At 46.6% G+C, this 27,904-nt stretch overlaps 4 protein-coding genes and 2 non-coding genes across 6 annotated transcripts; 2 read left to right on the top strand and 4 right to left on the bottom strand.

Moving 5' to 3' along the window:
- Positions 1-119: 119 nt before the first annotated feature.
- On the top strand, positions 120-3,227 carry LOC112878195 (EIN3-binding F-box protein 2-like). The gene is made up of 2 exons (XM_025942628.1): positions 120-394; positions 526-3,227. Exons 1-2 carry the CDS (start codon positions 370-372, stop codon positions 2,460-2,462), a joined length of 1,962 nt encoding a protein of 653 aa, XP_025798413.1. The 5' UTR covers positions 120-369; the 3' UTR covers positions 2,463-3,227.
- Positions 3,228-4,326: 1,099 nt separating this feature from the next.
- LOC112885954 (protein WVD2-like 5) lies at positions 4,327-8,248 on the bottom strand. Its single transcript, XM_025951709.1, has 7 exons — positions 7,683-8,248; positions 7,419-7,568; positions 7,243-7,304; positions 6,444-6,603; positions 6,286-6,357; positions 6,083-6,193; positions 4,327-5,035 (listed from the first exon to the last, which is right to left on the bottom strand). Exons 1-7 carry the CDS (start codon positions 7,911-7,913, stop codon positions 4,640-4,642), a joined length of 1,182 nt encoding a protein of 393 aa, XP_025807494.1. The 5' UTR covers positions 7,914-8,248; the 3' UTR covers positions 4,327-4,639.
- A 6,685-nt stretch (positions 8,249-14,933) lies between these two features.
- On the bottom strand, positions 14,934-15,072 carry LOC112879132. Its single transcript, XR_003225956.1, has one exon. It is a non-coding gene; the product is annotated as a small nucleolar RNA Z247 (small nucleolar RNA).
- A 2,120-nt stretch (positions 15,073-17,192) lies between these two features.
- LOC112879081 (glucan endo-1,3-beta-glucosidase 14-like) lies at positions 17,193-19,776 on the top strand. Its single transcript, XM_025943419.1, has 3 exons — positions 17,193-17,867; positions 17,987-19,029; positions 19,358-19,776. The coding sequence occupies exons 1-3, from the start codon at positions 17,747-17,749 to the stop codon at positions 19,439-19,441; spliced, it is 1,248 nt and encodes a 415-aa protein (XP_025799204.1). The 5' UTR covers positions 17,193-17,746; the 3' UTR covers positions 19,442-19,776.
- Positions 19,777-20,900: 1,124 nt separating this feature from the next.
- On the bottom strand, positions 20,901-20,971 carry TRNAG-CCC. Its single transcript has one exon. It is a non-coding gene; the product is annotated as a tRNA-Gly (tRNA).
- A 578-nt stretch (positions 20,972-21,549) lies between these two features.
- Positions 21,550-27,210, bottom strand: LOC112873341 (SEC14-like protein 5). Its single transcript, XM_025936321.1, has 11 exons — positions 26,956-27,210; positions 26,814-26,842; positions 24,741-24,824; positions 24,610-24,663; positions 24,286-24,363; positions 23,441-23,494; positions 23,138-23,197; positions 22,952-23,047; positions 22,480-22,581; positions 22,306-22,386; positions 21,550-22,122 (listed from the first exon to the last, which is right to left on the bottom strand). The coding sequence occupies exons 1-11, from the start codon at positions 27,008-27,010 to the stop codon at positions 21,832-21,834; spliced, it is 984 nt and encodes a 327-aa protein (XP_025792106.1). The 5' UTR covers positions 27,011-27,210; the 3' UTR covers positions 21,550-21,831.
- Positions 27,211-27,904: the final 694 nt, after the last annotated feature.

Below are 27,904 nucleotides of genomic sequence, written 5' to 3'. Positions count from 1 at the left end.
GGCCGGACCCTCACCGCCACACGCAAGCCGGCCTCACTTTCTCTCTCATCCGGTCACCCCGCCTTTCTCTCTCTAGCTGACTGACTAGTCTATATTCCTCTCCCACCTCTCCGCCCAATTCTTTTCCTCCCCAGGTCGCGGTCTCCTCCCCCATCTCCCCCCCAGAGGTTCCCCTTCCCCACCCTCCCTTCGCTCCCTTTTTTCCCTGTCGCCGGCGGCGAAAGGGTTCCGTTTTCCTTGCTCCGGCGGGCTGTAGATGCTTCCGGCCCTCACCGGCGCCCCAGATCCGGCGGTCGCTGTGCTGCTTTTCGTTCTTCTGGTCTTGATTCGAGTGGGAGGGGAAGGGGTCCCTTTGGTGGTCGTGGGAGCATGCCTGCGTTCTGCGCTTATGGAGGTGAGGGAGAAAGATCTCTCCTTCGGCCCTTTTCGTTTCTTGGAAGCTCTGTTGAATGATTTGGGGTTTTGGTTGCGTGTGCTCTTCCACTCTGATGGCTAATTGGGTTGGTTGCTTGGTTCTTGGATCAGATGGTGGGTGCCTCGTCTCGGCGCCGGCGGAGCTGTCCGGGCTCTTCTGCCGCGGCGGCGCCGTGCAGCAGCGGAAGCGCGCGCTGGTGGCCGCGTCCGCGGTCGCCGCGGCGGCTGCGGAGTGCGTGAGGGCCGCCAAGAAGCAGAGGCAGCTGCCGCTGCCGTCGCTCGACGCGCTCCCCGACGAGTGCCTCTTCGAGATCCTGCGCCGCGTGCCCGCCGGCCGCGGCCGCGGCGCCTCCGCCTGCGTCTCCCGCCGCTGGCTCGCGCTCCTCGGCAGCATCCGGGCCTCCGAGCTCGCCCAGGCCGCGGCGGCGGCGGCGGACATCCCGGCGCTGCCCGACCTTAACGAGGAGTTCGTCATGGAGGAGGAGGAGGACGACGACGAGACCCCCGCGGTTCCGTTCGTCGAGAGGGTGCTCGAGGGCAAGGAGGCCACCGACGTCCGCCTGGCCGCCATGGCCGTCGTCGCCGGATCCCGTGGCGGGTTGGAGAAGCTCGCCGTCCGCGGCAGCCACCCAACCCGTGGCGTCACGGACCAGGGGCTCTCGGCGGTTGCACGCGGCAGCCCCAACCTCAGCTCGCTCGCCCTCTGGGATGTGCCTCTTGTCACTGATGCGGGGCTTGCGGAGGTCGCCGCCGGGTGCCCCTCGCTGGAGCGTCTGGACATCTCTAGCTGCCCCCTTATCACAGACAAGGGCCTCCTTGCCGTCGCGAAGGGGTGCCCCAACTTGGTGTCTCTGACCATCGAGGCATGCTCCGGTGTGGGCAACGAGGGCCTCAGGGCGATTGGCCGCTGCTGCACGAAGTTGCAGGCTGTGAACATCAAGAACTGCGCTAATGTTGGCGACCAAGGCATCTCCAGCCTGGTGTGCTCTGCTACTGCCTCGCTTGCCAAGATCCGGCTCCAGGGATTGAACATCACTGATGCTTCGCTTGCTGTGATTGGGTACTATGGGAAGGCTGTCACTGACCTTACACTTACTCGGCTCGCTACTGTTGGTGAGAGGGGTTTCTGGGTGATGGCTAATGCAGCTGGCCTGCAGAATCTCAGGTGCATGAGTGTTACCTCTTGCCCTGGGATCACCGATCTTGCTCTCTCTTCTATTGCCAAGTTCTGCCCAAGCTTGAAGCAGCTTTACCTCAGGAAGTGTGGACATGTGTCAGATGCTGGCCTTACAGCTTTCACAGAATCAGCAAAGGTGTTTGAGAACTTGCAGCTTGAGGAATGCAACCGGGTTACTCTTGTTGGTATTCTTTCTTTCCTCCGCAACTGCAGCCAGAAGTTCAGGGCGCTCTCTTTGGCGAAATGCATGGGAATCAAGGATATCTGCTCTGCGCCTGCACAGCTTCCTCTCTGCAGATCACTTCGTTTCCTGACGATCAAGGATTGCCCAGGGTTCACTGATGCAAGCTTGGCTGTGGTGGGGATGATTTGCCCTCAGTTAGAGCAGGTTGACCTGAGTGGTCTTGGTGAGGTCACTGACAGTGGGCTTCTTCCTCTGATCCAGTCTTCGGAAGCTGGTCTGATCAAGGTTGACTTGAGTGGTTGCAAGAACATCACAGATGCCGCTGTTTCCTCCCTGGTGAAGGCACATGGAAAATCTCTGAAGAAAGTTAGCCTTGAGGGTTGCAGCAAGATAACAGATGTTAGCCTCTTCACCATATCTGAGAGCTGCACTGAGCTTGCCGAGCTTGATCTTTCAAACTGCATGGTTAGTGACTATGGTGTCGCCATCCTGGCATCCGCAAGGCACCTCAAGCTTCGTGTTCTCTCACTGTCTGGTTGCTCCAATGTCACTCAGAAGAGCGTGCCATACTTGAGCAACCTGGGCCAGTCTCTAGAGGGCCTCAACCTTCAGTTCTGCAACATGATTGGCAACCACAACGTTGCATCACTGGAGAAGAAGCTCTGGTGGTGTGACATCCTTGCTTAGGCAGACAAGATGGTCCGTTGCTGGAGAGGCTCATGTCTGCTGAGAGCCGCTTCCAGATGCAGATATACGTCCGTAGCAGTAGCACAACCAGGTGATCTTCAGTTTTTTGGCTCGCATGCGAGTCATGGTGGTGGGCTTCCGCATTGTTCAAGGACTGGTTGTTTTAGGGGGTGCTTTCTAGCCGAGTGCTCGTTTTTCACAGATCACCTCACAGGAGGTCAATCTGTTTTTTGAGCCTTGGCTGCCATCACTGGCACCCTGCCCCTCGATCCAGACACTGGTCCTTGCCATTATAGTCATAAGGTTTTTTAGGCTGCCTTAGTGTCCAAGTCCTTTCTCGTTTTACTGCTTCCTGGTTATGAAGTTGCAGGCACCGGCGATCCATTGGCAGCTCTGGAGTATCACCATTCACAGGCAATGCTGGTGGAGGACATCATTTCCAGAGCAGAGCTGCCGATGCTGGAGCCTCTGTGGACTTATGCAGTGTGTTTGGTTATCGAGTCTGAGTCTGTTGGAGTCGTCTGTTGTGTTTTGTTCTCTGTGGTGTGTGAGGTCATGTAGGGTTGCTTCTTTTTTACAGTCTCTTTAGGATGCCTGTTGTTCATGGTGATCTCGGCCATTGCAAGGCGCATACTAGAAGCCTTGCCTTGACAACCTTGTATGGCTGTTTTTTTTTGCCAGGTCCCTATTTTTACAGGCAGATTGTAGGGTACTGTAACCTTGGCGACCCTCTATGAATAAATGAAGTATGTGTTTATGTTGAAACTTTGTGCTTGCCTTGGGTATATGATATTGTTGCGTGTGCAAGTTGATCCTATGAGATGTGCTTAAATTCTATCAGACCCCAAATCCTGAAAATGAGGGACATATTGTCTTGCTGGTGCACTAATTTTTAGTTTCAGTATTTCAGCCAAGGCTATCATTGAGGCACAGCTGCTCATGCTTGGATCCTTCCAATGGAATTTTTATTGCTTAGAATGAAGTAATTTCTGGTTTATTGCCTCACAATTTTGAGTGTGCTCAGATCGACTTCTTTGTACTAGCCTAAATATCGTCTTATACATTTTTCTTTTGTCAAAATAACTATGGAGAGAGGGTTGTTAATTGGATAGAGTACAGAGGGGTCAGAGGCACTCCGTGCAATGATGCCACAGTAAAAGTCGAACGTTGTCTCCAAATTCGTTGAACTAGGTTTTGTTTGACAGATGGTTGAATCATGATTTTCGAATGGTTTAGCGTGTAAAAAAACAAAATAATTGTTAGCGGTCCTCACAAAAGCAAGAGCAAAAGTTGTAATCTGAATCTCTTAGATTATTTATACGCGGAACTAAGCTAACTGAAAATTTCAAAGAGAGAACGGAGGAAAAATAGAAATGGATGCTAAATGGGCCTCCATCGGTTGGTATTCGACTGTTGGGCCGACCGATCAAACAGCAACGGTCGGTCTTGTCGTAGAGAATTTGCAGCCATCAGGCTTCAGCCGGTGTGGTAGAGGTGTCGAAGGAAGATTCAGCTGCGCTGCGCGTGGGCGTCGAGATGGTAAGCGCTGGCGCCCCCTTTGGTGTGCTGAGATTTGATTTGATTTTTTTTTGCGAAACATGATTTGATTTGATTTGATTTGATTCCAAGTAGTATCATTGTGTTGTGATGCGAAGCTGAGTTGTGATCAAGGCTGGGCGTAAGGGACTGCAAAATCGTCGACAAGGGCGCCGGGGCATGGTTGTTTTCACATCCCCTATCCCCTCCTGCCTGCGCGTGCGCAGTGCCGGTGAACGAACAAAACAAAAGGAATATATTTTCACACACGCAGACTAAATAAAAAAAAACTTTAGGTACAGTGTTCTCTTGCTATGGCCAGGAACTCTGATTATTGCAAAGGAAACTCCAAATAGCAGCAGGGCCACAGAGAATTAGGATGTAGTGTCGTCTGCAGGCACTTGAATTAGGAAGATACCAATTGCTCTTACCACAAACTGCAAGCGACTGGGAATATCTGTAGACTATGAACAAAAGCTATCTAGGTAACCAGCATTCAGGCTCAACTCCAGGAAACCAACACAAGTATACCACATAGCTAATACAGGTCACAAGTTACTCTAGTAGACAAGCACAATATTATACAAAGCCGAGGCACACCATCCATCTCAAATCAGTTGGTTTGGTCACCAAGAGATTCGCTAGACGGCAATCTGTTCATCAGGATCAGCTCCAGCTTGGATCGGACCCCGAACGGAATCTGTCTTCATCTCAGCTCCCGGTAGCTGCCCTGTAGCTGACTGTGTCTCTTGAGCACTACCTGCAATTGGCTTGGTGCTCTTTAGCTGCCTTGCAGGTGATGAGCTTGCTGTGTCATCGAGCAGACCAGTTTCCTGTGATGGCAATCTGGGGAGTGACTTCCTCTGGGGCTTCTTTGCTGAATTTGATGGGGTTGATTTTTTCACACCATTCTGAGGAACCTTTTCCTCGAGGCTTGGACGGGCAGGTTGGTCCGACATAGTATTTTCTTCGATCTCTGGTGTGGACTTGTTTTTAGAACGACCAAGCTTTGGTGATTTAGCTCTGGTTGGGGGGATCTACAACAAATACCAGCACATGGTGAGTCATATATTATCATGTCAAAGGAAGACGTCTTCTACCACACACATCAGAACTAAATTAGTAAGATACATTCGATTATCTCGTCTGGCCTGCAAGTCTGGTAATTGCTGAGTGCTGGCTATATGCATAATTTGTCTTCCCGTCCATTTTTTGACAAGGTTGTCTGGTGCTGTCACATGTGCTTGTCCAATGAAGAATGCCATATTTGGACTAACCAATCATATTAGCGAAGTGCCAAACAATGATGGCAAGTTGATCCATGTCAATTAAACAAGGACTTAAAGTGAGTCGCTAGTCAGTAATGCAACTGTTAAATCACTGTCAATAAGAGATTAACTTTATTTGAGTATTGTGTTCCAATTGGCAATAGATATTACTTAATTACTGTGGACTATGAAGCCAGACCAGTCAGCCAAGAGTAGTGTTCCTGTCAAGGTCCTGTACAAGTTCTGCCACTCAAGATGATCAAGAACAGAACATTCCCAAACTACGTAAAGGGAGAAAAAAAATATTCAACTGCAGTTTACCACCTCCATCCAGATAACAGGCTTTTATGTCATCATGATAATTGATGCTTCCAGGTTCCAGCTAAACTATATGGTAGTTTCAACTTCGCCTCCTTTTTTTTCACCATGGGTGAGCCCGAATTTCATTACCAGAACCAACAAAATTACAGCAGGATAGTTAAAGGCCTAAAAAGGTCCAGGAGGTTTTTGCTTTTGACTACTAAGCCACATCAGAACGCATGCGAGGGTCTACACGACCAGATATGGAGAAGAGAGCTGGTCTGCTGTCGCACAGAGGGCCAACCAGCAGCTCCAAGCCTTTTTTTTTCTAAAATATTTCTGTGAAATACATATTTTGAAATGGCAAGAAAGGCAGTGGGCAATCATAACCAATAGAATCACGCTGCATGAGTGAATGGGTGATTGTTCCAGACATGCTCATAAGGCACATCAGTCACAAGTTCACTCAAAGTATAAGAGACTATAGTTAGCCATGAGTCATGATCACTAAGTTACCTTTTTCAGTTCAACCTTGGCAGGAATTGGTTCCTTATAGAAGCTGGGCATTGGTGTTGCCTTGAAATTCAAACTCTTTCGCAGCATTTTGAGTTCTGCTTCTTCAGTTTCCTGTGCATTTTAAAGAAACAATATTAGCAAGCAATATAGGGGATGTGATATTGCAAAGAAGCATTTCCCAAAAGAAGGGAAAATAAGAATACCTTTGATTTAGCTTGCAAACTGCTTATTTCTAACTCTCTTGCATGAATCTTCTCCTCAAGCTTCGAATAGAACTATATGATTGAAGAATTGGGTAAAGGAAATAGGCAATATACATATTTCAAAATGGAATTAGCAAATAAAATAGCTAAATGTTTACCTCTCGTCTTTTTTCAGATCTCTCATCACACTTGAAGGTGAAGCCGTATGAAGGAGTGCTGCCAACTTTTCGAGGCTTTGTACTCTCACAGTTGGACTCTTCTTCATCTCTTCTGATGGAAGAGTGCTGGCCTGATGACTTTTGAGTTTTCCTTTTCTCCCTGAAGTTGAGTAGGTTGAATATAAATAGCATAAGTGACACTTTGAATATATAGTGGTCCACAGAAAACAAGCATAATTTTAAAGCAAGGCGATAATGTAAAGAGAGGTAGAGGTAGACCTAGACTAACTTGGGACGAGACGGTTAAGAGAGACCTTAAGGAGTGGAATATCGCTAAGGAATTAGCTATGGATAGGAGCGCTTGGAGATTAGCAATTAACGTACCTGAACCGTGACCTTTGTTACTTTTTGTTTAACCCTAACTCTTCCTTTGGCTTGTGCGCTTTTTGTGTTTCTTATTCTTATTTTCTGTGGGTTTCATTTCTAGCCTACCCCAACTTGCTTGGGACAAAAGGCTAAGTTGTTGTTGTTGATACTGAGATAATTTTATTCAAAAATAGCTACGGAGTGCATCTACTATGCCTACTCAGTGAATAATCATGAATAAATGTGAACAAACAGTGACCACCAGGGGGCATTCTTGTTTGGAATAGTTTTGAAATAGCATGATTGGTGGTTAACATCTCCATTTGAGGTATATAAACTAATATACCATTAGTTTATTACTACATTTCTTCTTTTCCCAGATTATTCTGATCTTAATAGACAGATACAAACAGAAAGAGAAAAGGCAACTTACTTGGAGTCATCCAGCAATGCTGCATCCTTGGAAGATGAATGAGACTCATTCTTGACAGGTTTCTGATAAAACCGAAACAAGTCATGTAAGATCCGACTGGATTGGCCAGGAAGCTGATTCCAGATATCCATAGACAAGATATTAAAACAAAGTGCATCATCAAGTGAAGTGCTTACGTTACTACCGACACCGACATCACCATTGGATACCCGAGCAACAGTTGCCTTAGGAAGAGAAGAATTGGGAGTTCTTCTCCTTGCCTGACCTTCATCTCCACTCCTTGGGCTCTTAGACTTCACAGCCTTAGGTCCATGACTTTGGTTCCCCTAAAAATGCATTAGGAAATGCCAATCAGCACAACAGCACAAGGTACCATTATCATACCCATATGTAGAAGATTGTTACTGAAGCACTACGAGACATCACCGTCAAGAGCTCACCTTGGAAAGGCGAGGCTTCCTGCCCTCGGGGGGCGAGGTGGCCTCCCCTCCGGCCTCTTCGGGCGGGTTAATCACCTCGCTCTCCCCTGAGTTATCCTCATTGCCTTTCTCCCCATGCTCTTCCTCACCATGGCCCCCTAAGCTAGGCAATGCAGACTTCCCACTGGCCCCATCCTCGACGGCCGCCGCCGGACCCGTTGCGTCGATGACGTCATCTACCACATCCTCCATCTCAAACAAGCCGCCACCGACGCACCTCGCCGAGGGAAATGAGGTACAAGCGAGATCTACGCCTGAGAAACGCCAAATGCGCGCAGATCTAGCCGAGCAACCGCGCACGAAACGCGGGCGGCGCCTACGTTGCCGGAGGGGGCGGGAGATGGTGGAAAGATCGCTTCTTTACCTCACCCGAGGGGAGTGATGGGGAATGGCGGTGCGGAGGAGCACGGCGGGGAGGATGGGGCAGGCGGCGGCTCGCCGGCTTCCGCGGAGAAGGGCCGCTTGTGGCAGGGAAGGGGAGGAGACAGCGGGGGGTTGTAGCCTTGTAGGTGGTGGTGACTGTGTTTGGGCTGGAGGTGGTTACTCGTCTCCAATCTTGCTGTCTTTTCATGGTTTTCTTTTTTTCCCCGTTTGTTTTCCTACTGTTTTCTTTTTTCCTTTTTGTCCCCAGTTCCTCCTTTCAATATCTCCTGTCCTTAGATCTTAAAATGGAATCTTATATTCTCGAAGGAAAAAGACTAGTTCATATGAAATAAACTCTCTTAAAACTACATCACAGTTATTGCTACGCAGACCGTCACCAAATCTCTATTGTGATGAACATATAGTAGGATTATAGAAGGTGAAAAGAATTATTTATGGGTTCAATTTTACTATACGAGGATATCAAACTGATGAGTTAACTAGATGTTTGTCGGAGGAATTCTCCAGCCGGGTGGCGGAAAGCACCCGCCTAATCCTAGTTAAGGATGGGTTTGGAGGAGACTTAGGAGCGCTCGATCGGTGGACCGATCGACGCAGGAAAAACACGAAGATTTAGAGTGGTTCGGGCCGCCGGAGCGTAACACCCTACGTCCACTTGGGAGTTGTATTGATTGTGCAAGCCCTGGATGGAACCTAGCCTGGACTTGTGTTCGTGTGTCTGAAAACCTTGTGTTCTAACGAGTACACTCTCCCTTTTATAGTGCAAGGGGAGTGCTTACACCGTGCGGGACCCCGACAGGTGGGCCCGGCCAATAGGAGCCGTTCTACGAGAGTCATAGAGATCTTCAACTCCAGCTCCTCTCCGTAGTTCTCTCAATCGGGAAGTTGATGTACGTATCTACAGCCAGGATATGGCCGTGTACAGCCTTGTCTTGTCCAGTGACCGGCGCCAGCGTTACCCAACAGTGAAGCCGTGCTGTCACTGTTGGGATGGGACCTTCGGTCAGTGGGCGACACGGGGCCGTCCTGTGGCGCGCGCACTGTTACAGCGCACGCCTTGGCTCGCCTATTACAAGCCATCATCACGCGCGCAGCGCCGTGACGGGACTGCACACAGTCCGTATACTGTGCACGGTGATACGACGCGCCGCCTTCAGAACGGGCGGGCTTACCGCGGTGTCAGCTTACCTGCCCCGTGTGTCAGTGGCAGGCCGCACCTTTTGACTTTGGCGCGCCCGACCCAGCTACCGCATTGAATGCGGGTAGGTGAGGAGGAGACCCGTAAGGGGCCTCCGGCCGCAGGCACGCGGCGGGGCCAGCCCCGCTCCTCCCGCTGGGCAGCACATGGCGGCACCGGACCCCTTCCCGGGAAAGGGGGGTCCGGGGCTCCTGAGGTCGGTTGAAGCGGGCTGGTCTGTGATGGGCCGGCCATCACACGTGGCGGCCCCGGACCTCCCAGGGGAGACCGGGTCCGCAGGGGCTACCCGAGGGCTCCCCGTCCGTCTAGGTGTGCAGTAGACCCCGGACCTCACAGAGCTCGGGGGGAGGGTCCGGGGACCGCGGCCCCAGCTGTCAGGCCCGGAGGTCGTATGCCGCGTGTCTCAGAGACGAGGGGGAGCATGGATCATGCGAAGCCAAGGGCCTGGACACCCTAGCAGGAGGTACCCCTATCTGTATGTACCGACAATGTTCTTTTCCCTTCTGCAATGCTCTTTTTATCTACATGCATCAACTATATTATAGCACATGTCAGTGATGTCTCGTGTCTATTTGGACAAGATTCTTAGATCCATCTTCATCATACTATTGTTACATTACAACCTTTTTAATTCAATATTTTGTCTCATCATGCAGTGTTAATCTAATATCCAACATTTTCTTTAACGATATGATATGCAACACTCGTACATATTAGATTAAATATATCATCCTATCGCCTCAGAGCTATTGTAAAAGTAAGTTAAACCAAGATATGCACATGTTCTATGAATCTCGGTTAAACATTGGCATTTGGTAACGAGACATCAATGTCCGCTTAAGCTTTGGCGCAATCCATGTGTGCTTCCTTATTGTTGGACATATCTTAATAGAATAAACTTAATTTTAGTAAGTTAGTGAAACTCAAGAGTGAAAGTGTTCAATGAAATGTTAGGCTTTCGTCATTGTTTCGCGTAAAAGAGTTAACTTAATTTGTTGACATGGACTCAAAGCTTTAAACATGGATATAGGCTCAAAGTAGAAAGGTGGAATAAACATCCAATCCACAACCTCATGTGTGCAAACCCATGGACCACCATGGGCCTTTTTACAATTGAGTCAGATGGGTCAACAAAAAGTTTTTTAAAAAAGCTCAATTCTACATCAATTCAATACATGGTTTAACATCTGGACGAAAAGAATAGACTTCAAAAAATTTGGAAACAAGGCATGTAAATAAAAAATTAGGAAGGAGTAACTCGTTGCAAGACCAAAGATAAAAAGTAGGCTTGAAATTTTGGAAGCAAATCCGATGTTAACCTAATTAGGCTTGCGAGCTTTGCCCTTCCAGAGGTTAGCTCTTATCTTGAATCCAACATAGACCAAACAAGTTTGAATAACTCCAGCTTTCTTCGAGTCTTTTTGTTATTATTATTGGCACCTGCTACTCCTAAATCCTATTCTTCTTCCTCTGAGAAAATGACTCTAATCTCCTAACCTCTTAGCCTAGTCATAGTAGTCAACGACTATATCCATAGCAGCTCGCTTGTAATAGCTGTGGTTTACCGACAGAACCAACAAAACCAAGCCTCTCTCGACTGATGGTTGGGTGCATACAAGCTTGGCTTCAGGGCACCACAAAAACACTTGCGATTAAAAAGATGATGCTCCCTTCCTATGTATATATAGTTGTGATAACTGAAAGAAATCAGAGGTGCGAAAATGTCGGTCTCAAACTCAAGGTCACGATGGGCGCGTGTTTATATGAGCGCGGCAATGCAAGAGTTTGCTACATGTCCGGTTCGGCAAGCAATTATAGAGTACGACAAGTTTACAACAAAAACATCTAAAAGATCTATCTCCAAGCCAATCCGACTAGAACTTCACGTTTACAGAGTTTTCATCGTATACTCTGACACGCCCCCTCAATCCAAACTGCTAATATTGAGATTATTCTTGAATAATTCCATATGCCTAACAGTCAAGGGTTTTGTAAACCCATCTGCAACTTGATCTCCTGAAGTAATGTATTCAACCTCAAGTAGCTTCTTTGACACACGTTCTCTCATAAAATGATAATCCACTTCTATATGTTTTGTTCTTGCATGAAACACTGGGTTTGCAGATAGATATTTTGCACCTAGATTGTCACGCCACAATCTTGCAGCTCTTGGACTAGGAATCCCAAGTTCCTATAACAGCGTTTATATCCACATAACTTCAGCTGTGGCATTAGCTAATGCTTTATATTCTGCCTCCGTACTTGATCGAGACACTATTGCCTGTTTTCTAGCATTCCAAGATACCAAATTATCTCCTAGAAACACAGCAAACCCACCAGTAGAGCGACGATCATCGACATAGCCTGCCCAATCGGCATCTGAAAAAGCACTCACCAGCAAAGAAGAAGATCTACTGATTCTTAACCCTAGTTTTACTGTGAGCTTTATGTATCTTAAGATTCTCTTTACAGCAGTCCAATGAACAATGAACAGTCATCGATGCATGCAAGAATTGACAGACTTTGTTGACAGCAAAGGAAATATCTGGTCTAGTAAGTGTTAGATATTGTAAAGCCCCAACTACACTTCTATAATTTGTTGCATCGTCTGGTCCAAGAGGATTACCTTCATGTGCAGATAATTTTTCACTAATCGAAAGAAGAGCTGCAACTGGTTTACAATCTGTCGTGCCTACTCTTCTCAATATATCCGGAGCATATTTCTCCTGTGTCAATAAAATACCATCACGAACTTTGCTCACCTCAATGCTAAGAAAATAATATAAATATCCCAAATCTTTTAGAGCAAATGCTTTCTTCAAATTTTGCAACAATGCTTCGGCGGCCCTTTGTGCTGAGCTAGCAACAATAATATCATCCACATAAATCAAGACAAAGACCGTAACTCCCCCTTTGTTATAGAAAAATAAGGATGTATCAGCTTTAGATGATTTAAAACCGAGAGTTAGAAGCTTTGAACTCGGTTTTGCATACCATGCCCTTGGGGCCTGCTTCAACCCATATATTGCCTTATCCAATTTACAAATATAATTTGTGAAAAAAGGATCTTCATACCCAGGCGGTTGTCTCATGTAAACATCCTCTTCCAGAACACCATGTAGAAACGCGTTCTGTACGTCTAGCTGATGAAGGCTCCATCCTTTTGAAATGGCAAGAGACAAGATGATTCTGATGGTTGCTGCCTTAACCATAGGACTAAACGTGTCTTGATAGTCTATACCATATCTCTGCTTAAAACCTTTAGCAACAAGACGCGCCTTGTATCTATCTAGGCTGCCATCAGACTTCCTTTTAATCTTGTATACCCACTTGCAATCAATAACATTAATACCTTTCTGAGGAGGAACAAGATGTCAAGTATTATTCCTCATTAGAGCCATATATTCTGCATCCATAGCTTCTTTCCAATTCTTATTTCCAAGAGCTTCTTCTAGATACCGTGGTTCTCCAGAAGTGGCAAGAAAAGCATTCCTCCCATACTTGATTGTTCCATCAGTATAGACCTTCTCTTTTTTTATGCCTTTTTGCAGTCTTGTGACAGGGCTGGTCGGCTGAATTGGAGCCACGGAAGCTCCCTTACCTCCAGTAGGTGGACTAGGTGGAGGATCTGTCATCGGTTCTGTCTCTGGTGTCGAGAGCCCGCCGCTCTACGTCAACGTAGAAGCCTGCGACTCGTCCCGCTGGAGCTGTCGGGGAAGCAACGCCGGTCACGGACGCAGCGCCTATTGGCAGCACTGAAGGCGAGGAAGATGCTAGCGATCCCGACTCTGGTGCAGCAGCAGCAGACGCAAACAAATCATCTCCAGGTTCCGTGCCAGCATTGGTTTCAGCTTCTATATCACGTGGAACATCATTTTGTGTGTTGTTTTTTGTTTTCTACAGGCGCTTCATCAATTTGGTCAGTAATATTATGCAAATCAGACACGTGATCATCTATATATTCTCCCCCATGATTAGTGCTCAGATTTAGCAAACTTTTTGAGGGAGAAGGGAAATCTCTGAACGAAGGCGAGCGCCGGCATTAAAGTCGAGTTTGGAGAAGGGAAAAACTGTTTCATCAAACATGACATCACGTGAGATATACACTCGGCCAGAGGAGATCTCAAGGCATTTGAATCCCTTATGAAGATTACTAAACCCCAGAAACACACATTGTTTGGACTGGAATTGAAGTTTGTGCTTATTGTAGGGACGGAGATTCGGCCAACAGGCACAACCAAACACACGCAAGGACGAATAATCAGGTTTTTGGCCAAGCGTTCTAAGGGAGTAGTAAATTGAGTTACTTTACTAGGTGTTCGATTTATGAGATAGGCAACAACAAGAAAAGCTTCATCCCAGAATTTTAATGGCATAGAAGCATAGGCTAAGAGAGAGAGATCAACTTCAACAATGTGTCTATGTTTTCTCTCAGCTGAGCCATTCCGCTGATGTGCATGGGGATAAGAGACATGGTGTGAGATGCCACATTTAACAAAGAAATAGTGAAGTTTCTGATATTCACCGCCCCAGTCAGTTTGCACAGCTATAATTTTTCTATTAAACATTCTCTCAACGTGACTTTGGAATTCATGGAATTTCTGAAACACTTCTGACTTATGTTTAAGAAGGTAGATCAATGTGAATTTACTAAAGTCATCAATAAAGCTGACGTAGTATTTTTTTTCCTCCTACCAAATCAAGCGCAGGGCCTCACATATCAGAAAATATAAGTTCCAAAGGATATTTAGATTCACTAAAAGATTTTGAATAAGGAAGTTGATGACTCTTTGCCTGTTGACAGGCATCACAAACTGACTCTTTATTTGACTCAGCTAAATATGGCAAGTTGTAATTGCTAACAACTTTAGAAACTATGCTACGTGAAGGATGACCCAAGTGACTGTGCCACCTTTCGAACGAAGGCCTGGTGACACCAAAAGCTTGCTTTAGGGATGAATTGTTTGGAAGAGAGTAAAGTCCCCCGCGACATGGCCCTCTAAGGATTGTGTTCTTCGTTGCTTGATCCTTGACAAAAAAGAAGTTGGCGTGAAATTCAAGGTATGCAGAATTATCGAGAGCAAGGCGATGAACGGATACAAGATTCTTTCTAGCTTCAGGGGCATAAAGGATAATATTAAAATGCAAATCACGATTATGGGTTTGAACAATAGAATGACCAGCGTGAGTGATTTTCATACCTGAACCATTTGCTGTTTTGATCTGATCCTTGCCACCATAACGATCACGAGTGGAAAGCTTTTCAAGGTCTCCTGTAACATGATCAGAAGCTCCAGAATCCACATACCAATTTGTGTCCATGCCATAAGCAGAACCTGCACTTTTGTTATTTGCACCATAAGACTCATCGAACCTGTACCAGCACTCAATGGCTGTGTGCCCCTTCTTGTCATAGACTTGGCAGGTTGGTCTTGCATCATTGGATGTGGTGGCGTTGGTGCGGTAGCGTTGCTGCTGTTGATGTGGTGCACCACCACGACCATGGCTGCCACCATTAGAGTTGCGACCGCGACCTCGATTGCCGCCGCGACCACGCATGCGACCACGCCCTCCTCTGCTAGCTAGGTTAGCAGATGAAGATGATCCTCCTTGATGTAGATCAAGCTGTGTCTCAAAATTTAATAGTTGAGAGAACAGCTCAGACATGGTGATTGGTTCTACTCTTGTAATAAGAGCAGATGTCACGGGATTGAACTCAGCGTCCAACCCGTTCATGATGTAGCCGACCATCTCTTCATCGTTGAGGGGCTTTTCTGTAGCCGCCATCTCATCGCCGAGCCCCTTCATCTTGCTGTAGTACTCAATGATGGACATGGATTCCTTCTTGGTGGTAGCTAGGGCGAGGCGCACGTTGACTGATCGTGCGCGGGATTGGGAAGCATGCATCTCCCCAATTGCTCGCCATGCTTGGGCTGCCGTTGTTGCATCGGCGATCCTTGTCAACAAATACTTCGATACGAACATGAAGATAAGCCCTAGAACCTGTTGGTCCCGGGCATACCACTCCTCATATGCTGGATTGGAAACCTTGACAACCTTGTTAGCTTGTTTCTTGTCGATCTCGGATTCGGGAGCGACGACCTTGCCGGTGACATAGCCTTCAAGACGAGCACCGCGGATGGCCGTGAAAACTAGCGCAAAGTTATTCTTGGTCAGCTTCTCAGTAACTTGCATCCCAAGGAGAGGGTTGGAGGAACCAGCGCTGGAGCTTGACGCCATGGAGGTTTGATCTAGGTGGAAGAGGTGGCTCTAATGATCATGAAAGAAACCAGAGGTGCGGAAACGTCGGCCTCAAACTCAAGGTCACGACGGGTGCGTGTTTATATGAGCGCGGCAGCGCAAGAGTTTGCTACATGTCCGGTTCGGCAAGGAGTTCTAGAGTACGACAAGATTACAACAAAGACATCTAAAAGATCTATCTCCAAGCCAATCCGACTAGAACTTCACGTTTACAGAGTTTTCATCGTATACTCTGACAATAACAACATGATGATACATTACTTTTGCACTTTTTTGTAGCCAGATGATTCTTCATCTTGATAAGCATAGAATTATGAGGTCAAGTTTCATTCTCTGTAGACCCTTGTCTGGTGCTGAGAATGAAGTGCAGGGATAGGGACAGGGAGGTGCATCCAATGTCCATCATTCCATCCCATCTTGCTTCCAACTGGTCATTTCTTTTTTTTTCCTTTTTTGCTTGAACATGTCTGAGAAAGGTCATTTGGGCAAATTCTGATAATAGATGTCTACTTTTGCATGAACTAGGGTTTAGAAGGCCAATTGCATGATTACATCCCCTGGCAGGTCAAGCACCAATAGAAAGAGAGGGAAAGGGAAGTGGTGGTTGCTTCACATATATTGCTCTTTGGTATAAAATCGCCTTCTTTTTTTCTTTTTGCTTTTATGTTGTCAGGTCTTTAAAATTATGTTCATGGAAATCAGATGTGCTGATGTGGAGCTGACGTGGTTTTACATCATGTAATTACAAAACGTGTTCAACACTTCTTTATATGCTTCATAAGGGTATGGTTGCGTGTGTGTATTCGTAGGGGTGAGTGTGCGCGTTTGTAAGCGTTTGCGTATGTACTTTATTTCGCAAAAAAATATGGGATCTTAAAAGAAACAATTAAACATATTTTTTTTATTGATGATGCTTTATGCTGATTACACTTTTCTGAAGTCTTAGCATCCTGTGTTTTTTTAGCCCATTAGCAGTTAGTGTAGCAACTGTATGTCTTTTCCCACTATCTCCTTATCAGAATATTTATCCTTTCATGAGAATAACACCGGCGTGGAATCTTTTCTTCAAGGCCTCAAGGAGATACAGAGACCTGTCTTCTCGTCCCTTTCCGCGAGTGGAACATTGGCCACACATCGCCCCGTGCTGATGCACAAAGTTGTGTCGCCTGGTCAGATGAATGGCCGCCACCAAAATTCAGTCTTCCTGAATTTTTGGGAACTCGTTGCAGAGCAGACGTCTGCCCAGGTCTGTGCCAAAAGACCTCTTTAGACTTTAGGGCAAACTAAATTGTGCTGAAATGATCGATGATAAACCACTACTCTTTACAGCACATTTTCAAACTGCAAAGGCTAAAGCTGTATTGGCCGTTTTTTGGTTAAAGGATCAGGTCATGGCAAAAGTGGAGACTGAAAGGTTTGCGCTTGATTTGCCAAGAAATAGGAGCAAATGAACACGTGCTTTGATCAAAGGTGCCCTGATCAGGTCAGGTGTAAGCTGCACCATCAGCATCAGGAGTGGCACTTGTTCGTCAGTCCATTCAGCTTTGATCTTCTTCTCTTCGGCCTCTGAACAAGGGCCACTGCTCCATGCTTATCCGTTGACGTGGTTCCTGCTCTGAGCCTCTGTACCCCATCACTGTCAGCATTCCATTTCCTTCGCTTGCTCTGCTTTCTTCCGATCCTTGGATCTCTGCAGGGCCCTCGTCTTCTTGCTCGCTCCTCCCTCGCCAAGGAAAGTCAGTGTGGTGTAGACTGCAGGGGAGAGCAGAGAGGGCACGGAGCTCAGACGCGCGTCGCATGCGGACAGGCAAGGCAACGCAAGAGACCGGATACGATTCCCTCCCGGCCACCGCCATTCCATTCTTGGCAACCCCTACCACCACTCCCACCGATAGAGCCCGGCCGGGCAAGCAACCGGCCACCTCTCGCCGCCCTCGCCCGCCGGCGTGCGCGCGGGGGAGAAGTACTAAACTAGCCGTGCGCGGGGGCGCTCCATGGCCGTGCCGCCATGCCCCGCGCCCCACGCAACGTGCCCCGCACGCCGCCCGCCGCCTGCTCTAATGCCTGCCCCCCGCGCTGCCACCACGCCTCCCTCCTCCCTCTCCCCCGCTGCTCGCGCCTGCTCCCACCGCCGCCGCTTCTCGCGCCAAGCTCCTAGCCGCGCCGCTGGTAGACGGCGGTGATGGCGCCGCGGTGGAAGTCCGGCGACGGGCGCCGCCGGCTGCTCCTGCTCCTCTGCTGCTGCCTCCTCGCCTTCCCCTGCCACGCTCAAGTCACCAACGTCTCCCACCGCTCAGACCAAGGTTGGCTGATCGACCAATCGAGTCTTCTGATGCAGATAAACAAATGATTGGTGTTCTTGAGTCTATCTATCAACACTGAGTCACTGACACGTGATTTTACATGCCTATCGTATATGCAGCCATCCACTCGTTCGTGGGCACGTACGGGATCAACTACGGCCGCATCGCCGACAACCTGCCGCCGCCGGAGGACGTGGTGCGGCTGCTGAAGCTGGCCCGGATCCGGAACGTGAAGATCTACGACGCCGAGCACAAGGTGCTGGACGCGTTCCGGGGCAGCGGGCTCAACCTCGTGGTGGCCATCCCCAACGAGTTCCTCAAGGACATGGCCGCCAACCCGAGCAAGGCGATGGACTGGCTGAACGAGAACGTGCAGCCGTACTACCCGTCCACGCGCATCGTCGGCATCACCGTCGGCAACGAGGTGCTGGGCGGCGGCGACACCGGGCTCGCCGAGGCGCTCGTCGGCGCCGTCGTCAACGTGCACGACGCGCTCAGGATGCTCGGCCTCGACCGCAAGATCGAGCTCTCCACGCCACATTCGGAGGCCGTCTTCGCCAACTCCTACCCGCCGTCCTCCTGCGTCTTCCGCGGCGACCTCATGGTGTACCTCCGCCCGCTGCTGGACTTCTTCTCCAAGACCGGCGCGCCCTTCTACGTCAACGCCTACCCGTTCCTCGCCTACATGAGCGACCCGTCGCACATCGACATCAACTACGCGCTCTTCAAGCCCAACTCCGGCATCGTCGACCCCAAGACCAACCTGCACTACGACAACATGTTCGAGGCCCAGCTCGACGCCGCCTACTTCGCGCTCGAGGCCGCGGGGTACCCGCGCATGGAGGTGCGCGTGGCGGAGACCGGCTGGGCGTCCGCCGGCGACGCCACCGAGGCCGGCGCCGGCATGGTGAACGCCGTCACCTACAACCGAAACCTCAGGAAGCGCCTCTTCCTGCGCAAGGGGACGCCCTACAGGCCCAACCGGGTGGCCAAGGCTTACATCTTCGCGCTCTTCAACGAGAACCTCAAGCCCGGGCCCACCACCGAGCGCCACTACGGCCTCTTCAAGCCCGACGGCAGCGTCTCCATTAACATCGGCCTCAAGGGGCTCGTGGCATCCTCCGCGGCGGCGCCGCCGCCGCCATCTCTCATGGCGTTCAAGGTACATGCTTTAATTTGGCTGCCCAATCTGCTCTCTATCATCTTTGTCAGTCGTCCTCGAATTGTGTGTATGCACCATGATCCAATTCCGTTCCAACACCAAGCATAGTGCATTGGGGTGGGTGGGTGCCTGTGTGGTACACCATCTGATACCTTGAATTATCAAGGATCGGTGTAGCGCACATCTCAATGCAATATCAATGGTGTAGATATAGCGTGCATGTGCATACAATTATACAAAATCATACTGGATTTATTTTTCCCCACTTGTCATTGCTCGAACTAATTACATGGAGTGTTTCCTATTATTTGTGATTTGGATTTTGCAGAGAGTTCGGGCATGGGGGTGGATTGTACAGTATGCGGCCGCGCTTCTTCCATGTACATTGATTTTTCTAGCATTAGCAACATGACCACATATTAGCACGCATGGCTGCAAACTGTATCGTGTGTTAGGACCATGCTTCTTGGACTGGATGCTCATGGCGCTCGTGAAGAGCTAGCTGCTGCTCAAGGCTTGAGGCTGGACAAGTGCTTGCAGTTTATTAACACTGATTCTTTCGATGGAGCTTCATAGAAAAATCGCGGTGTCGAATTTCAACGGATAATTCAGATCATAGCTCAGAATTTTAGTTTCACTTCATGACTACCAGATGCAGTTCTCATTTCTGTACAAAGTAATCAAGCCTCACGGTTCATACTTCAGCCTGATCTCCTTAAATCTGAAACTTCAAGTTTACCTCTTCTAGTCGGCATTTCATTTTTCACCCTGGTTTACCACAAAAGAATCTTGAAAGGTTACTTCATATATATCCTTGTAATAATTTACCGATTTCAGTTTCCCCAAATTTCAACAATCTGGCCTAAAAAACAGATGAGGACTCCTTATACACCAGTCACCAGCTTCCCGTTCATACTGGAGAATTACTGCCACTTGTATCCATAAATCAGTATTTATGCTTTTTTTTCACTTTACCAAATAATTTCTGGAGGCAATAATTCAGAAGGTAATTGTCATGGACACACATGACTTTGAATTTAGAGCCTTTCCTTCCCCATTAAGTAGTTGTGGAATCACTGTCCTATATAAGCATATGGCACTCAAGGCATCTGACCTGGTTGGCCACAAGCCTGCCACTGCATGCAACCTCTGAACAAGCACAGACTGATGTGCTCAAGTTAAGGATCACTTGCACAGCATGGAAAATCCCGTAAGCTTCTGCTACTTCCAACAAGTGTTTCCAAGGTTGATGCTGCCTTGCAAACAAGAGAATTTTGTGATGCTTTGCTTATCATAATAATTCACTGGGTTGGTTAAAAAAATTACCATGGTGATTCATTGCCCTGGGACAAGAACTGCTCGAGCATATTCCAGTGGCTCACCAGCCATTGCTTTCTGTAAAGCCAAGAGTTCCTTAGGAAAAGCAAGGCTCATTTTTGATATACTAGACTTTCTGCATATATGCAGACCTAACATGTGGGCTGCAGAAACAAAACATCGGCAACGTTTTCTCCCTCACGGCTGACTTTTGGATGAGCTGGTGAGCCAGTGAGTTTTTCCTTCCTTTCACTTTTTAAAGCTTGCACAAAGTTTGGTATCCCGAAACTGAAAAAGAAGGCAGAAAAGCATCCTACGTTCTTTCTGGCCCTCTGACAACTTTTATCATCATACAAAACGAGGAATCCCTGATTAAATTTCGACATGATGGAAGAAAATTATCTGCTCCTAAGTTATAGCTAACCACAACTCGCTGTCCAAAACATTATGGCTTATCGATCTTTCCTCATGATAGTAGAGCACTGAAATAAAGTTAAATATAAAAAGATAAGAAGGGAAAAAATTATTACAGTAGTTAAAAAGGTTCGTATTGTTGCGCATCCGGGGAATCGAACCCCGGTCAGTACCGTGGGAGGGTACTATGATACCACTACACCAGATGCGCTCTCATGCTACAGCATTACAGGAAAACTTTGTATACCAATATGATGCTGTGCTAACATCAACTCGATCTGCACGACTGCACCTGCATTGTCTTGGTTCTCCGCGCCCTCTTGCCAACGAACGCGGCCACAAAGCCCGCCGACGACGCGCTCAGCTCATGCCGCCCAACGGCGGCGGCGCCGTGCCCGTGCGTGACTGACCGAGGCGGCGCCACCAGCTGGATAGCACTGCCAGGATCCACGGAGAAGGAAATTGCAGCAGGGCCGTGGGCAGGCGCACGGTGGAAAGCCGCCGAGCCGAGCGGTGGCACGCGCGTCCTGATCCTCGGCGCGGCGCGGCGTTCGTCTGCGGGATGGTCGCCTTCGTGGCGCTGGAGCACAAGATCCCCGCCGCACCGCCGCAACTCTGCGCCCACGCACAGTGACCAAACCGTGCGATCTCGCCAAGATTACATGGCACTCAAGTCATTCTCACAGAACATTTTGTTGAAACTACAAAAAGTGTTTTTTTTAAAAAAAAAGAGACGGCAAAGAGAACTCATCATTCACAATTTTACGAAACACATGAAAAAACGACGCATATGCAAAAGGGTGCCAAAGGCACTTCCATGGATTTCCTCCCATACACCAGCTAAATATATGTTGCGGTTACACTAACAAAAAGGTGTCCATGGCTCCATGTCCATCTAATATACACCCACTTGTTTATCTCTCAGCCTCTCCAGCTATAAACTCGAGCTTGCACCAATGGAGGCGCAAGGCTTTGCTACTATATTCCCCAGGCGACTGGGGACCGTCAACCGAAGTGCAGAATGAGCAGAAATCGCCAGTTTCACCAGAGGTCACCGGCGGCCGGTCACAGCTAATCCTTGTGGCCGTTGGTGGACCCGTCCTGCTCGCCGATCTTCTGGAACTCGGCCTGGATGACCTCGACGATCTTCGCGTCGTTCAGGTCAGGCTCGGGAATGCTTACGTGCAACGATCCCATCTTGATGAGCTCCCGGTGCGAAGCTTGCTCCTTGATGTAGCCGTAAAGTTCTTTGTGGAAAGGATGGTCAAGGGAGAAGCAATTGTCGATGTCCGGTGCCGAGTGCTTTGATGATCCAGAGCCCTCCCGGCGGCAGAAATGGGGGAGTGATGAATAGTCCATGATCTACAAAAGTGAAGCATTGTGACTACTTACCAAGGGGAGAAAATGCTAAAAATGTTCTGTGGCGTTCCATATAGGGTACTCCGTACTCATGATCACAAAGACAGGTATTATTGCACCCAGAAATGAAGGATGTAAGTGAAAAAACAGCCAACAGGAGGGAAGAATATTTTTCCAGATATTTACCTTTAGAAGTTCATCTCTCCCACAACCACTCAAAACTTTAACCTTCTTCTTGGTCCTCTCCTGCAACAAGGGCTTCACAACCTAGCAACATGCTCAAATTAACTGTCATCAGTTTTTGCTAAAGACTCAATAGTACAATTTTAGGTCTGAACATCAGTGGAAAATTAATAGTACCTTCCAACAAGCGGAAAATATGTATGGAACATTAACTACATAATAGGTCTCTGTCTTTTCAGGGTAATTCAGATCATCTACTGTTGATATGGAAGTCAGCATCTGTAACATATTAAAACTATATTAACAAAATAACATATCACAACTGAAACCCTGAAGTAACACAAGTAATGAGTACATAACAAAAAAATATGGAATAAGTGAAAAAATACTTCCTCGATTTTAGTGTAACACTTTTCTTTGAATGATATGCAGAACCGAGTTGGAAGTTCAAGAAAAGTTCTTCATGAACACAAGATGTTAAGATAAAGCTAAGTTCAATATTCTAACTAATTACTAGTAGTGTAAGAATATGCTTATTCTAGTCAAGTTATTATTGTATACATCCATATATGTGTATACAATAATACTAACTCATTAGCATTTGATCTCATGAAAAAGTAAGATTTGGGTTAATAGTCACAAAACGTACCTTTATTTGGCTCAGTGCTGATAGCTTCAAACCAGTCATATCCAGAACTTTTATACAGCTGGTAACAGGGCGCCCAAACTGTTGGGAAAGCCTAGGCTAAATGTGGTATAAATAAACGTTAGGAAAGGATTTATATGTCAACATAAGCAATCTATTAAACTCAGAGCATTTGTGTTGGATACTCACCAAAATTATACGATCACGGTACTCATTAATTTGGATATGAGATTGCACATAGTAGTGGACCTGAGATAAAATACATCTATTTTAGTCGAGAAAACACAAAAAAGTAGAAAGGAAGCACAGGGCCACAGATAAAATCAAGTTAGTTGGATAAGCTTCATTATTCAGGTAGCTAACTGATTATGATACTATGTTTGAAGGTTGCGTCAACCTCTGAAATATATATGTTTCTGCAGACAGTAGAAGCAACCAGTTCCATGATTTTGGTTCTGGCCTAATCATAAATAGCAAGCATCTGGTACTTACCGAAGCTTTGTCATATGTGCTATGTCCAACACCAATGGCAAAAACTGGGAGACCCTGCGAATGAGAGAAACAAAGACTTACTGAAACAATGAAAGAAAGAATTGGGATAGTTTGCTATATTTTTTAAAACTTATAGCCTCAAGGAGCACAGACTAGATCCTAGTATATAAAAGGGAAACTAATGACTCTCCAATGTTTGCCTAGTTTAAGAAAGGCGAACTCAAAGGTGAGAAACATCACATAAGATCCTACAGATCCTAGTAATAATATACTGTCAGATCAACTGCAGACAGAACCCCCCCCCCCCCCCAACACACACACACGACCCCCAAAAAACTATGATCCTAGAGACCTCAAATAATAAAAAACTGACAAGTCAACTACAGTTAGCACAGTTTGAGAAAACCATGCTGATGCTATATCATACTTTGAAACTACAAATCTTAGGATGGCCCACTACCCACCTTCCCTAGCTAGTGAAAGGTAGGCTACAGTGTTGCTGACAGTAGGACATCATGCCATGGAAGTTTGACGATCAAGGATCAACATAAGTTAAAACTTCAACCTCTTCAGTGCTATCTTCATTCAGCATATATAACTTTCCTTGTGAAAATTGAAGTACTCTGTTTTGACGAATTTCAACATCTGGCTAGATCAATTTAAGTACATGAATACAGTGGCCTTAGGATACTAATAATAAAAAAGTATGTCTGAAATGGTATGTCTATTTGACACTACTAACTGCTTCATAATCAATTCATACAGTTAAGAAACATCCTGAATCACTGTCAAATTAACGTTCAACCGATACATAGATTTTAGTTATTGGAAGTAAACAGTTATACCTCCTTTGTGTATCCTGACATCCCAACAAGTTGTGAATCACGTATTGATCTGTATAAATCTACTGGGACTATAGGTCTCTGCAGATGGACAACACAAACATTGATCAGCAAAAGTGAAGAATTTTGCTAAATAAAAATAGCAGACATAGACATATTATCAAGAGTGATATGTGGTGCACTAACAAAAATAAATAACTAAAATGATTAAGAGATTAGGGTGGAAATCAAAATTGTAGAACTCTAAGGGAGTCTTCCGAAGCTTTCTGATTAACATATGTCCCCAGTAACATCTGGCAGGGTTATAGTCTAGAGAGGGTGACTCACCTCCAGCACGCTATCAATTTCGTTTTGAATCCTCCAATTCAAAGAATCTACAATCTATAGAAACAGAATATTACTAGTCGATTTTAGTAATCAGTTCAACCACTGTTGAGAAACTTTGTATGAAAGCTTACCATTTTATGAGTCTTAGATATGTTCCACTCTCTAGCCTTTAGGAAACGCATCAATGTTTCTTTGGGATAACCCTGGTGCACATTCTGAAATCAACAAGATCTGGTTAGATTCGTTTCCCAGAATCAGTCTACAAGTCACAGATTAAGTTGATGATCAATCATATTACAATTTACATCAAGTGCCAATCGAGTGAAGGTAGCAATTCCTCTTTTTTGAAAAAAAAAAGAAATGTAATCATATCTACATAGTCAGGCGTACAAATCCATAGCGTGGACATGTGATGGGTAGCACAGACTAAAGAGCCAGGATACAAAACACTAGAATGAAGGTAGTCTCTGTAGGAGGTTTGTGATTCCCGCGATCACGACTTGGAAAAAAACACGTATCAGAAACAGAATGCTGACTCCATTCACCGAACATTCTCCTATGACAAATGCAAACTTATAAAGTATGTTTGCAACCGCTTGGCTTTTAAAACGGGTGGAGATGAACCAAATGATGATCAATTATTCTTCTAATGATGGTTTGCGAAATTAAATTAAAGTTTGCAGGGCTGGTTTGGTTCACAAAACATCAATTCTTGATTGCAATCTCCCAAGAACATAAAATCACAATAGATGTTCTCTTTTACAACACTGAAATTTCTGCTTGGGGATATATCCTCCAGAAGGGGATAGGTGGATTCAATTCTGCTTCATTAATTCCTCCCTCCCTGTGGCAAGAGAGAGCTTTATGAAAGACCAAACAATTTAAGGTTTATTTCTTTGGTCAGCCTTCACTAGAAAAATAGAAGGAAAGGGTTTTACACCATTCCATGAGTTCTAAGTGCGGTTGTTACATGAAAATCTGGCAGTTGAATTCATTCTTGAGAGGTTCATGGATGTACAGTCAGCTGGTTTCGGGTGGTTTCGGCACAGTTTTCACCCCCCCCCCCCCCCCCCCCAAACAGGAAATGTAGGTTTCTAAAGATGAAATAAAATGAAAAGGCAGGCAGAAACTGTAGAATCAGCTAAAGCCTGTCAAATTCAGTAGGACCTGACCTTCAGTTCACCTAATCACAATCACAGCCCTTGTTGGTTTCTGCAGGTTTCCTTTTTTGTTGAAGTATAAGTGAATTGTCAAGCAATGAATGGAACCGACTTAGCACACATGTAGAACATTTAGAACATACCTTAAACTGGCAACATAAATATAATTGAGACGTTTTATGTATAAGCACGTGTCTTCAGATTCCAGGCTGCAAGTTTGGTTAACGTTAAACACCGAAAGGGTGCATCACGCCACAGGATACCAAAAGTTCCTAGATGGCAGTTAGTTGCGAACTTATACAGGTGCCACATCAAATGCCGATTCCCGAATACGTCCAAATCTACTTCGCACACTTAATGGACTAAAGATCAGCAGTCTTGCAATTCAATTCATCATGGACCGGAAGCATGATCCACGGGGCTCCCAATTGATGTCAACCCAAATATGTTCAAACTGACTTAGCAAGTTAATAGGCTGCAGATCAGCATGATTCTGCCACTCCATTCATCAAGGAATACGGGAGCTTGATCCATGGGGCTCCCAACTGATGCCAACCCAGGAAACTATAACGAACTTCATAGAGCACGCACAGCGCTAAACCACTAACAGCTAACATACTAGGCAAGGTCAAGCAGACAAGCACCACCAAACTTGACCACCCTATTGACAATGCAGCAAATTCACATGGAACATACTACTTGTTACAGATCACGCAACATCTCCAATCACGTACTTGTCTAACAGTGATAGCGACATCACCATATCTCTAGCGTGTACTATTAACCAAGAAAGCATCAGAGATGAAGCGAATTGTCCCATTTTGATCTATGTCGACTTAGCAATTCCCGAGGAGTAGCGACACACTGAGTAGCTCACTCTCCCTCTCCAAATCAGATCAAATCTCGCTGCAATTAGCTAAGCTACACTATGATCCGACTGCAAAGTACATTATGATCCGACTGCAAAGGCTGAATTCTACCAGAAACAAAACCAAGATCCATGCTTTCCCTGCGAAATGGCCATACGGCACCCCAGATCCATACCTGAAACGATCTCTTCAGCGGGGCCTCCACTGCGAAGATTCGGACCAAGGAAAGAGAAGTCAGAAAGACAGAAACGCCGCAAGAATCGCGAAGAGAGCCCGAGAATCGGCGCGAAGCTTGGCTCCAGCAAGAAAGGACGCACCTTGCTCCATGAGGCTGCTGAGCTGCTTGACGGCGTCCTCGCAGTCAGCTCCCATTGCCACGGGCCGAGGCGATCCCGAGCTCCGATTCTGGCGGGCCCGGCGCGGAACCGGAGGCGCGAAGCGAGGTAGATTCAGTCGGCGGTCGGAGGGAGGCCCCCAGAGTCCAGAGGTGTGTTTGTTCCCCCGATTGTGTGCTCCCGTGGGCGGCGCCTTTGCTTCCACGGCCTTGCTTCCGTTTCAGTGTGCCGTGTGCGTATGCTCGGTGTATAAGGGGGGACCGGGGGAAGCGTGCGTCATGCCGCCCGTAACACGGATGCGCTTTTTCGCGTCTGCAAATGGAAAAAAATATCTTTTCTTCTTCTAGAAAAAGTGGGAAAAAAATAGAGAGCACCCAACACAGCGTCCTGGTACAAGGCTTGAAGCCATTTTATTTCTGAAGTGGAAACCTGGAAATACTTTAGAGGCCGCTTCGAGTTGCGATAATTTTCTTTAATTCCATTTGGGGCATGGACTATACTATCCACGAGCTAGGCTGAATAATCTAGTTCTCCACAAACATAGAGCTCTCTGTTTGTTTCCTGGCACCCAAGAGCATTTGGATTGCGACACAGAAAAGAAGAGGAGCATTTGGATTGTCTTGTTGCCATTTTCGTTCTCATCTGACATTTGCTGCCTCCCTAATCAATTGTCCTGGTAGTAAGGTTAGATTTTTCTTTCTTCTGGTTTAGGCAATAGTCCGTACCGTTTTCAACAGCAAGCATATTCTATGAAATATTCTCAGCCCAAAGGAATAGCACTAGTTCAAAGATGCATACGGAGAAAGACGAAATAAAATCTTGTGGATTCTGATGCTTCATCAGTAAATCTTATTTCAATAGTTTAAACCAGTTAAACGTATTGATTGATTTCCATTAGACAATTTGTTAGACACAAAATTGTATGTGTCCA

This window comes from Panicum hallii, chromosome 1 (assembly GCF_002211085.1).
Source record: "Panicum hallii strain FIL2 chromosome 1, PHallii_v3.1, whole genome shotgun sequence".
NCBI classification, from domain to species: Eukaryota; Viridiplantae; Streptophyta; class Magnoliopsida; order Poales; family Poaceae; genus Panicum; species Panicum hallii.
The sequence above is the reverse complement of the archived record's forward strand: the minus strand, read 5'-3'. Positions and strand labels throughout refer to the sequence as shown.

Excerpts from the sequence above, each read along its gene's own strand:
- LOC112878195 (XM_025942628.1), top strand. The coding sequence starts at position 370 with ATGCCTGCGTTCTGCGCTTATGGAG. Across the intron at positions 395-525 it reads TGCGTTCTGCGCTTATGGAG|ATGGTGGGTGCCTCGTCTCG; the intron begins GTGAGGGAGAAA and ends TTCTTGGATCAG.
- LOC112885954 (XM_025951709.1), bottom strand. The coding sequence starts at position 7,913 with ATGGAGGATGTGGTAGATGACGTCATCGACGCAACGGGTCCGGCGGCG. Across the intron at positions 7,569-7,682 it reads GGAAGCCTCGCCTTTCCAAG|GGGAACCAAAGTCATGGACC; the intron begins GTGAGCTCTTGA and ends ATGCATTTTTAG. Across the intron at positions 7,305-7,418 it reads ATGTCGGTGTCGGTAGTAAC|AAACCTGTCAAGAATGAGTC; the intron begins GTAAGCACTTCA and ends CGGTTTTATCAG.
- LOC112879081 (XM_025943419.1), top strand. The coding sequence starts at position 17,747 with ATGGCGCCGCGGTGGAAGTCCGGCGACGGGCGCCGCCGGCTGCTCCTG. Across the intron at positions 17,868-17,986 it reads CTCCCACCGCTCAGACCAAG|CCATCCACTCGTTCGTGGGC; the intron begins GTTGGCTGATCG and ends TCGTATATGCAG. Across the intron at positions 19,030-19,357 it reads CATCTCTCATGGCGTTCAAG|AGAGTTCGGGCATGGGGGTG; the intron begins GTACATGCTTTA and ends TGGATTTTGCAG.
- LOC112873341 (XM_025936321.1), bottom strand. The coding sequence starts at position 27,010 with ATGGGAGCTGACTGCGAGGACGCCGTCAAGCAGCTCAGCAGCCTCATG. Across the intron at positions 23,048-23,137 it reads ACCGTGATCGTATAATTTTG|CCTAGGCTTTCCCAACAGTT; the intron begins GTGAGTATCCAA and ends TACCACATTTAG. Across the intron at positions 22,582-22,951 it reads CAGCACTGAGCCAAATAAAG|ATGCTGACTTCCATATCAAC; the intron begins GTACGTTTTGTG and ends AATATGTTACAG.